This window comes from Erpetoichthys calabaricus, chromosome 2, assembly GCF_900747795.2.
Source record: "Erpetoichthys calabaricus chromosome 2, fErpCal1.3, whole genome shotgun sequence".
In the NCBI taxonomy this organism is placed as follows: Eukaryota; Metazoa; Chordata; class Cladistia; order Polypteriformes; family Polypteridae; genus Erpetoichthys; species Erpetoichthys calabaricus.
In genome coordinates, this window is record NC_041395.2 from 26,964,497 (window position 1) to 26,976,461 (window position 11,965).

General features: G+C 40.5%; 1 protein-coding gene across 1 annotated transcript in view; it reads left to right on the plus strand.

Annotated features, from left to right (window-relative positions):
- LOC114645707 (uncharacterized oxidoreductase YjmC-like) overlaps positions 1-8,768 on the plus strand; it is an 81,565-nt gene extending 72,797 nt beyond the window's left edge. The window contains exon 11 of the mRNA XM_028793525.2: positions 8,402-8,768. Coding sequence (XP_028649358.1) covers positions 8,402-8,467 — 66 coding nt within the window. The 3' untranslated portion in view covers positions 8,468-8,768. The remainder of the gene's footprint in view (positions 1-8,401) is intronic.
- The last annotated feature ends 3,197 nt before the right edge of the window (positions 8,769-11,965 follow it).

The following is an 11,965-nucleotide window of genomic DNA, read 5'->3' on the forward strand; positions in this document are numbered from 1 at the left end:
TCAGATTAGATACACTTTTAAAGTGACTTTTCTTGAATATGATAAATCTTAAAAGACTAAGGAGGGTCTTTAAGATGTACCCTGCCTGTAAAAAGTCCTCAACCCCTGGGAAGTTTTCACATTTTATTGTTAAACAACATTAAATCAACAGTGGAATTGTGACACTTTTATGATACTAAACAACACTAAAAGACTTTTTATCGTCTAAGTGAAAACAGATCTCTATAACGTGGTCTAAATTAATTACCAATATAAAATACATATATATATATATATATACTAGCTAACATAGCTGAAGTACCCGGCGTTGCCCAGGAGGAAAATAAAGTGTTTTTTTTAATTGATTGAGAAAGATATAATTAAAAAAAAAAAAACATAAAAATAAATTAACAAACAATGAAGACTCACTAATGTACTTGTGTTGTGGTCTTGTATGTATGTTATCATTCAGTTGACGCTCGGAACCGGCCAACTCTATTTAATTTCAAAAGCAACAGGAGCGTGTGCGGTGGCGGTGCTCAAACATAAAGAATGCTGCCAGTCACCTCCAGTTCGCCCTCTGGTGGTTGTTCCGAGTATCAACTGGATGATAACATGCATAGAAGACCACAAGATCACCTCACCCTACCCAGAAGAGGGTGGGTTAGGGTTGATTTAACCATACAGTATTTTTAGCCGACCAATGGGAAAAATGTTTACCAAGTTTCATGAAAATTGCTCCAGCCATTCGGAAGTGATGCTGGAATATACATACACACACATTGACTTTTATATAAATAGATACTAGGAGGCTTTGCCCCCTGTTCGCTTTGCTTGCCAACCGCCCTGCCTGCACTATGTGCCAGCAACTTCACGTCTGTCGCTTACGTATGTGGATTTCACTTTCACCAAACAACAAATCTTTTAATTCTCACAGATAGGCCTCTTCATTGGGAAGAAACACTACTTTTCCCTGATGGCAACACGAATTAGATGATCTACAAGTCTCTGACTTAAAGTTTAAATCCGAACAATATCTACATACTTCTGTCATATCGCCTGTTTCCATATATTCGATCGCTTTTCTGTTTTACCTTTTCATCAATATCGTATTGAATTTTGATTCCGTGTTTGGAATTACATCGTGACAACACAACGTATAACTGCCCGTGAGTGAATATTGTTTCTTTCTCTCTACAAGAAATGCATCTGACAATAGCAGTCACACAAATGAGAAATGATTGAACCGTGTGCGTGGCTATGTGAGTGGGACTTTTTCAAATCTCTTTGCATAAGCTCTTGTCTCGCGGGGCTTGAAATTTTCTCTTGCAGGATTTGACTTTCACCAAACAACAAATCTTTTAATTCTCACAGATACGCCTCCTCATTAGGAACAAACACTGTTTTTTTTTCCCTGATGGCAACACGAATTAGACGATCTAAAAGTCACCAATTTAAAGTTTAAATCCAAACAATATATTTGATTTCTTTTCACTGTTCCATTATTTCACCGAGTAATAATTTCCAGTTGTTTGAGCTAAACCGATCTTTACTATTCTTTTTTTGAGACTTTCAAATTTTCGCACTTCCATTATCTCTAACCAGCTCTGCATGTGTATCGCACCAACGTTTTTGAATTCTTCTCGACATTCTATTTTGTCATCTACTCTTTGTCTTTTATTTCCGGCTCCAGGGCGTAGTTAAATTTCTTGGCACAAAGACTCGTTTTGCGGGACGTGAAAGTGTCTTTTTTATATAATACAGAGATATATGTTAAAACAAAATAACTGAAAGCATAAGTCTTCACCCCTTTAAAATGACACCCATAAGCCACCACTTTTGCAGCCAACTGGTTTTAGAAGTCCCAGAATTAGTTCAATAGTGGGTCTTCTGTCTGGGGTTTCAGTCAATTGTCATCTAAATGGACTTGATTGTGTTAGGGCCAACTTGTGATGAGTCAGTATGGTGAACTAACCTACACAATAAAGACTAATAAACATTCTGCACTACATGTTGAAATCACTTCGGGGTCAGACGGAAGTTCCTTAAAGTTAGGAGGGTCTGTCCCTGCAGCTCCCACTGGCAGTACCCATGGAACTGCAATTCCCAGCCTGCCTTGCAGATATCCATGCAGGCACTGTAGCCCATGGAGACTGCCATCTACTGTATAGGTGGATCAAATAGTTCCTGGTGTCCATGACAATACATATAAAGTTTACAAAAGCAAAAAAAATTCATTAAAAAAAGAATTTCATTTACATGTGTGCTGTGCCTTAAGAGAAAATTTCTGTTCCAGCAAGGCAATGACCCCAAGCATAAAGACAAAGATACACAGAACAGACAACAATGTAATGTCCTGGAGTAGCCGAATCACTTTTGAGAATTTCTAGAATTTCTTCATAACGGCTTTTCATTCTCACTCAACATGTCAGCTGGCAGAGCGTGAGCAGTTTTTCAAAGAGAAATGAGGATCAGTGTGCAGATGAGCAAAGCTGATCTAAAGACAGAGAGACACCTGTGCACTGTCATGGCTGCCGAAGGTGTATCTACTAAACACTCGTATGAGTGGGGTAAATTCTTAGCCATTGGTTCAGGCATTTGGACGACACCTGGGTGAAAATCAAATCTCAGGAGATACCACAATTCACTGACCACATCAACTCAGTGGACAAACACATCCAGTTTTCCAGGGAGGACATGAAACGTGACAGGCTAGCTTTCTTAGATTGTGAAATTGCCATCAGCAATGGGGGACATTTGAAAATTGATGTGTACCGTAAATCAACGCATACGGATCAGTATTTAAGGTTTGACTCTCACCATCCACTAGAGCACAAAATAGGTGTCATCAGGACTCTACAACACAGAGCAAACACCATACCCACAGACACAGCGGCCAGGGAAGCAGAAGAACATCATATCAAAAAGGCCCTGAGTAAATGTGGTCATCCCAGCTGGACTTTTGTCAAAGCAGTGAAGACACCTAAAGAATGCTCTAAGCAATCCAGGAGAGAGGAAGGACAACCGCTGCCTAAGCGAAAACCTTTGGTGATCCCTTATGTGTCAGGAGTATCAGAACAGCTGAGATGCATTTTTTCAGAACACCAGGACCAGGTAATATAGTTTACGCAGTTAAGTGCCAAGAGGATTGCCGTGAATTATACATCGGGGAAACCAAACAACCACTGGCTAAGCGGATGGCACAACACAGAAGAGCTGCCTTGTCAGGCCAGGACTCCACAGTCTATTTACACCTACAGGACAATGGTCACTCTTTCAGTGATGAAGATGTGCACATCCTGGACAGGGAAGAGCGCTGGTTTGAGCAAAAAAGGAACAAGGAGGGGGCCTAAGGGTACATCTTTCACCATCTCACAATGCGGTGATTGCAGCCATTCCCCAACTCTCTGTGAATGGTGCTCATGGACATTGATCAATGGACAATTTGCATATCATTGATCACACGGCCCATTGTTAGTCAATGGTGCTAGTTTTGGTCATTATGCAAAGGTACTGCTTATAAGGTTGGAGAAACCTGCAGTCAGCTGAGACTGAGGAAGTCACTTGGATGAGTGATGTAACGTATCTCCCTTGGAAAATAACTACATCCAGATGAACAGAATCATCCATCCATCCATTTTCCAACCCGCTGAATCCGAACACAGGGTCACGGGGGTCTGCTGGAGCCAATCCCAGCCAACACAGGGCACAAGGCAGGAACCAATCCCAGGCAGGGTTCCAACCCACCGCAGGACACACACAAACACACCCACACACCAAGCACACACTAGGGCCAATTTAGAATCGCCAATCCACCTAACCTGCATGTCTTTGGATTGTGGGAGGAAACCCACGCAGACACGGGGAGAACATGCAAACTCCACACAGGGAGGACTGAACAGAATCAACTTTCTAGAATTTCCTTACCTGGATTATTGACCATGCATCGAGGTAAATTCTTATGTCACCAGATATTTTGTGTTTTGTGTCAGAGCACTTTGCAGAGATCTGTTTTCATTTTGGACATTAAAGTCATTGTCTGTTTCAAAAAAGCCAAATTAAATCCACTGTGATTCAATGATATATAATAATATACAGTGAAAAATTCCAAGGGGGTGAATACTTTTTTATAGACATTGTACATGTGCCTTTTTTGAGGGTTTCCCAAAACATTTCCTGATCTGTAATTTTATGAGTGAATAGAAAGGTCTGCTCTGTTAACCCTGATCAGGGCCGTTTCAGGGCATAGGCGGTCTAGGCAAGCACCTAGGGTCCCTCTAGTGGTCAGGGCCCATTACTGCATCCCCACTATCTTTATTTTGTTTAGAGTATTAGGGTGTTGTACCGTGTTAGCCATTATGAATGTAGAGAAAAGCCAAACAAAATGACACCTTTTATTGGCTAACTAAAAAGATTACAATATGCAAGCTTTCGAGGCAACTCAGGCCCCTTCTTCGGGCAAGATGTAAAAATTTTGTTTGTCCGGACTGGAACACAAAGAAATGTTTAAGTTGTGCACCTCAGCAGTGCCTGCATTGTCTGCACTATACACAGCATTATCTGTTGCCCAGAAACAGCCCTGGGTGACGCAACATATGTTTTTAAATAATACAGACCTGCCAATGCTGGGACTCAAAGCAAATGTCCGATTGTATGGTTTCATATTATTTTCGCACACTAGTGAAGTTCAGTCTTAATGTCTGACGACTTACACAGGCCAACAATAACATGAACAAGAACAACGATGATAATGCCAATAATAATAATCCTCAAACTGTAGCAGAGAAGAGACAAAAAATGACGAAATAAAATTAAATGATCAAAACAGCAACAACTCAGCTCAGCTAAAAACTGATTTAACATGAAATATGATTGTCTCCAAATTGGACACACATTAAAACTTGTGTTAAAACTTAGCAAATAACGTCATCTGTTGCTCACCACCATGTGTGAGATTCACTCTGGGGGTGCTAAAGCAGGTGTGTGTTTTTTGGATGGGTAGACCTCACTTGTTTTAAACATGCTGTTGTGCAACGTCTGCGGAAAAAAATGGGTCTTGACCACTCTGTTATGTCAAACTTTAGGCCTATTTCCAAGCTGCATTTTTGTCCAAACTCTTTGGAAAAAGTTATCTACACCCAACTGAAGTCTTTCCTGGACGAACATGCAATTCTGGAAGTGTTCCAGTCTGGGTTTAAAACTCACCACAGCACCGAGTCCACTCTGTGAAGCGTTTTTAATGACATTCTTCTAACAGTGGACTACTTATGCTTCCTAATTTAACTGCTCCCTTTGACACTATAGACCATGAGATCCTTATCTCCAGGCTGGAGCAGTGGATAGGCATCACAGGTTCAGCTCTCCAATGGTTTAGGTCTTATCTCTCAGATAGAAGTTGTTGTTTCAGCATTGATGATTTTACCTCCACCTCTGTTGCCCTCCCCCTAGGGGGTACCACAGGGCTTCATCCTGGGACCTCTTCTGTTCTCCTTGTACCTGCTGCCACTCAGCACTATTTTCTGGAAACACGGTATTTCATTTCATTTTTATGAAGACGACTGTCAGGTTTATTTCCCTCAGAAGCACCCTGGTCCATGCTCTGTCCAGTCCCTGCGCTTGATTGCCTTATTGACATAAGGAGTTGAATGGCATTACATTTTCTAAATTTTAATGAGAACAAGACAGAAGTCATGCTATTTAGACCTAATGGCACCAGCGGGACCCCCTGCATCAACCTTTCCACTGTGGCTCAATATGAGAAATCCATGATCACAAATTTAGGTGTGAAAATGGATTCTACTTTAAAACTTGATAGCCATGTGAATGCAGTGGTAAAATCTTGCTTTTTCCAGTTGAGGCAGCTGTCAAAAATCAAGCCAGTTTTGTCTAAATTCAACCTTGAAAGAGTGATACATGCTTTTATAACCTCTCATCTAGATTACTGCAGTGCGCTTCTTTTTGGAATTAGCCAGGCCTCCACTGCTCACCTACAGCTGGTGCAAATGCCACTGTTCGATTTTTACCTGGTACAAACAAGCACGAGCACATTTCCCAAATTTTGGCATCCCTTCACTGGCTTCCAGTTTGTTTTTGAATCCATTTTAAGATCTTTGTATTTGTTTTTAAATCCTTAAATGGTTTTGCCCCATTTTATCTGTCAGAACTACTATATGTACTGTCTCGCTCTTGCAGGTTAGCAGACCAGATGCTTTTACTTGTTCCTAAGGCACAATGCAAACTTAGAGGTGATTCGGCTTTTTTAGTTGCAGCTCCAAAACTCTGGATCAATTTGCCATTGCACGTTAGGAAGGCTCCTTCACTTGCTGTCTTTAAATCTTATTTAAAAACACATTTTTACTCCCTGGCCTTTGATCCATTGTGAGATGTTGACTATCTGTGTACTTATGAATTATGAGTTTCTTCAGCTCTTATGTGTTTCTGTTTCTTTTACCCTTTGGTTATTGTGTGTCTTATATGTTGGGTTTTACTGTACAGCACTTTGGTCAGCCTTGATGTTGTTTTTAAAGTGCTTTCTAAATAAATGAATAAATATTTGCATACTGGAGCATATGGTAAAAAGGAATTGTGGGTAAATATTTTTCTGTAAAGATAAACATTATATTCTCAGTTTCACTGAATGTTGTCATATAAGTTTTCAGCTTATTTTTTTAATTTAAACGACTTGTATAAGTTACAATAATGTCTTAGTTAAAAATATATATATATACAATGGAATATTTTTTTGACCTGAAGACAAGACTCTTGACCAATGAATGAGAGGGAGAGGCGGGTCTTTAGTATAAAAAGTCAATCCCATGAGGCTTTGGGTTTCCTGTTTATGACGTTTGATAATTCCAGTATTTAACAATATTTTAGCAATAAAGCATACATTTACCACATTTTGAGCATACAGCTGGATAACCAACATGTGTATTATGAGACAAGGGACCGAGTGAAAATGCTCACTCGGTGTGTACAGACGTAGCAGGGGCAGATGTCTCATTTGACCAGAAAAGCAAGCACTGGGAATATCTCTGCTTTCTGTCCCCACCATGCTAGAGGACTAACTGCTGTACAACTTCTCCTAGTTGTAAGCAAGCCCTGTTTTTCAACCAGCATCAGTTAAGTGTATCAAAGTTTCACACACTTGGTCTTATAAGATCTGCAGTAGCTGCAGCTTGCTGCACACAGCAGCATTTGAGTATATCATGAGACCTGTTGAAATACAATAAGTTTGTTCTTTGGTGGTCAATTTGACAACAAGCCTGTGGACGTAGTCGTGCATCTACAAAATAATATTGCTATTGGTCGTACTCATCACAGAATTAAGTGTTTGAATGTGCGAAAAACGTAACCTGCAGTCCCTGCCAACTTTCTTGTTCAGTGATGTCTATGTTGTTTGCAGACCTCCACATCATTATACTGACCATGAATATCTGTTTGAGAAAGTTCGAGTTGTAAAATGACACAGAGAACTCAGATAAAGAGTTGGGGTTCCACCTTGGTAACCCCATATACTGTAATTTGACAGGTTAGTTGCGGAGATGTCACTACTAAATACGAGTCCAAATAGAACCAAAGTAGGTAACTGGTTTACCTATTTATGAAGCAAGAAGGTAGGAATGGGTGGGTCCAGAAGGACGGACACTGGAGATGACCTTAGTGATGCAAGGGCTTTCAATAGAGGGAGAAAGAAAGAAGGAAAGGCAGCAGAAAGCAGTGCCAACCCCAACTACATCCACTAGAGTCCTTAAGCTGCCTCCCATGCACTCGTGTGTGACAAAGTGTAAAGTGTTTCAGTCAGTTTTTTAAATCTCGTAATTATGACAAAAACATTTTCATTTCCTGCACATGGTAATGTTATCCAATACACGATACAACACTTCCTCTTGCCAGTTTTCTGTATCATGAAAATCATCCATCTGTTATCCAACCTGCTATATCCTAACTACAGGGTCACAGGGGTCTGAAGGAGCCAGTCCCAGCCAACACAGGGTGCAAGGCAGGAAACAAACCCCATGGCAGGGCGCCAACCCACCGCAGGACACACACACACAGGACAATTTAGGATCGCCAATGCACCTAACCTGCATGTCTTTGCACTGTGGGAGAAAACCGGAGTACCCAGGGGAAACCCACGCAGACACGGGGAGAACATGCAAACTCCACGTAGGGAGTACCCGGGAAGCAAACCCAGGTCTCCTAACTGCAAGGCAGCAGCACTACCCACTGTGCCATCGTGGGTCAATATAACAAAATATCTCATTTGCAAAAGTTTAGACTGGCATTGCATCACTGAACTCACCAGTGAACTCCTGGGATTCATTGGGTTGACAGCTCAGCTCTGATATGGAACTGAAAAAGAATTTTGAATCAATGTTTTATGTAACAGAAAATTTTTTTTTGTTTGTTTGTTTTTTAGAACAACATGGCTAAAGACCTTGGAGTAAATCCCCTGCTACCCACGGAACGAAAAGTGGAGGAATAACAGCTTGGTCTTATTTCTGTCCATATGCACACCGTTAATGCTGCTGTTTTTTCTAATTATTTTAAAATATTTTTTAAGTAGTTTTTAATTTTTGGTTGCTTCTCAGGATCTTTTTTATTATTTTTTTCTGTTTTGTCATCAAGGTGCTCTCAAGAATTTTGGATGGTCATATATGTATGCCTTACCAGAGGTGCACTGAACTTTTAGTAGCACGTAGATGCTGCTTAACTTTTTAAATCCTGTTTGGTATTATTTGAAATGTCTTTGTCTTTATGTATAATAAAATGGAAAATAATTAAGAGTGGGAGTTTTTGCATACTTTATTAACTGTACGTGATACACCATACTCTCTGTTTAAATGTGGTTATCCTATTAAGTTTCAATTGTACTAGCATCAAGTGAATCACAGTACAACATGCTTCTCATCCTGGTCTTTTGGGTTGATTCCCAGGAATTCCATAACCAATTAGGTTTAGGTTTATTTGTCATATATAGGTTAACACAGGGTCAACATACAATGAAATGTGTATGACGAGAAAAACAAGTCACTCAGCCTAGATCCAATAAAGATTAAAAAAGATTACAAGTTAAAAATAGACAAGCCATATAAAATAAAATGTGTACGTTTTAAAAGAAGTTATAGAGCAATATGAGTTGAATGAGCAGCAAGTACAAATGACAGTTATTGCACAGATAATGTTTTATAAGTACAGATGCATATTCCATAAAGTGCAGATGCATGTTCCAGTCAGTATTCAGAGTGTGTGCAGGTACAGTTTGTGTGTGAGTAGTGCAATGTTGATGTAATGTAAGTGTATGTAAGTGTTCAGGTGTTGCTGTTGAGGAGTCGAATGGCCTGGTGGTAAAAGCTGTTCTTAAGTCTTGTAGTCCGAGCAGCCATGGGCAGCAGGCACAAGATAAGTAACTCACTAAATAAACACGTACCGTACATGCAATTAAACATGCAATTGAGTTGTCAGGGGTTTTTTCAGCTCATAGGTTTTGTTTGATTGTCAATCCATGAGAGTACCTACCTGAAATAAATAGCTCTTAATGAGTAAGTAAAGCAGCAAAGATCTGAAAAGGAGAAAGGGAAAGCCAGAATTAACCCCTTTAATGGGAAGCTCCGAAGACGACACTGAGTCAAGGAGAGCGTCTATAGACGTGTTTAATAAAAAGATTTTTCCTCCTCAAGGAATGCGTCTTTGGTCACAATTTATTCGGATCTGTGCTCTGTGTGTTTCTGCCATCTAGTGTGATTTTTTTCTTTAACTCGGTGCTCATAGTGGCAGAAGTACAGACATCCTTTACTTGGGTGAAAGTTTAATGGTAGTTTCGAGACCAAAGAAACCCTAATGGTACTTTTTCTTTCTCTTGCCCTCAGTCACATTTCTAAGGGAAAAGGCTTTAGTTTTGACATTTATTTTTAGTGGACGAGTGTCTTTCTTTCAGCAGTTGTACCTTCAGAGTTTTAATCATGCGCAAAGTTACAAGCATGTTTTGAACATGAGAAGTTTCTTTGATTACCGCTCTTATTCTGTGAGTGGTAATTCAGTTATTGTCCATGTTTTGGTGCTTTATAAGTTTCTTTTCTGAGATGTAGCAATTAGACGTGTGTTACCCATTATATGATAACCAGTAATGGCGCCCTGCACGAAATACACTTGACTTGAGCATTCTTAGTTCTCATCCTCTTTCTCTGTACGTTTAGCATTCATTTGCTCAGAGGTTGATGCGCTTGCTACTTCCTGAGCAGCTCTTCTTTTCTCAACTCTAGCGGCCTGCTTCTTCTCTTCATCCGTCTGCATCTTTTCGTGTTTAAGCTTATTAAGTCTGTGTTTGTGTTACAATTACTTAGTACGTTTTCTTTAATTTTTCATTTAAGCTGGCACTTAAGTCTTCAATCTGCCTCAAGAATGATTTAAGATATGAAGATGTAGGGAAGTCACGGTGAAGGTTGTAACGACCAACCCCTTACCCAGCCGGAAGCTACACCTCCAAGACCTGTGGCCTGGATAATTTACTGAGTATGAATCAAACTATCAAGCCGTACCTCTAACAAATTACACTTTTCCCCACAATCGACGGTGTATAAATATCCCTCCACCACATCAACAACGAGACACCACCATATATAAATACAACAAAACCCTCCCTTGCCCCTGTAACATCTTTAATTTAATATTATTTATTGTATCATTATGCTGCTGCTGGAGAATGTGAATTTCCCATTGGGATTAATGAAGTATCTATCTATCTATCTATCTATCTATCTATCTATCTATCTATCTATCTATCTATCTAACAAACAACACGAATAACACAAAATGAATGATATACGGAATGATCGTGAACTTGAGTCCAGTTATAAAAACTGTCCTGAATACGGTTGACTGAACTAGCAATAAATGAGTTGCTTGATTTTCCCGGAACAAAATGGAGCAGCCTCACCGTGAATCCTCGGTGCGTGATGGATGATGAAGTCCGACCCCGGGGTCTCTCATGATGAGGGTATTGAAGTCAGTCCGGCAGATTGAAAAACAAACTGGATGAAAATGCGCGATGTGGAGTACAGTAGGTACAAATGGCTCGTGGTCGTGAAAATGAAAAGTCTCCTCTCTCCTCTCTGATTACTTAAATAGTCCTGTGACGGCTGTAATTGATTAATAGTGAACAGGTGTTTTCCAGGTTTGAGGCTGTGGTCTTCTTCCATCATCCATCCCCCATTACGGCGACGGCATTTACTGATACACACAGACAGCAAACGGGACAATGGAAACAAGACGCACTCAGTACTAACATTTGACAACACTAACTGTAGCCCCGCTACAAGGTGGTAGGGAATGAGAACGATGCACGTACACATGCGCCACACGGCCGCCCTGCTGCCGAGAGTTGATTCTACAATAAAATAAAAGTAAAAAGAGGAATCACCTTGGAGGTCAATCATCACCCTGGAAGAGGATAGTAGATGTCACGCAATATATGTGTACCAAATTTCAGGTTAACAGGTCAAACGATTAGTGAGCTACAGGTGATTTAAAATCCTGGACAGACAAACGAACAGTCACAGTAGCGTATTATTTAAGAAGATGAAGGATATAGTGACGCTGGACCAGTTTTTCCAAAGATGTTTAAAATCAAGCCTTTTTTTGACCACTGTATTCAAAAATGTTCTGGAAGTTACATTCCGGAGGGAGATCTTTCGATCGATGAAAGTTTACTGCTATGGAATGGCCGTCTGGGGTGGAAGGTACACATTCCAAAAAAAAGATCACATTTTGGGATGGAATCTTATTTATTATGGGCAGCACAGTGGCGCAGTGGGTAGCACTGCTGCCTCGCAGTTGGGAGACCTGGGGACCTGGGTTCGCTTTCCGGGTCCTCCCTGCGTGGAGTTTGCATGTTCTCCCCGTGTCTGCGTGGGTTTCCTCCGGGCGCTCCGGTTTCCTCCCACAGTCCAAAGACATGCAGGTTAGGTGGATTGGCTATTCTAAA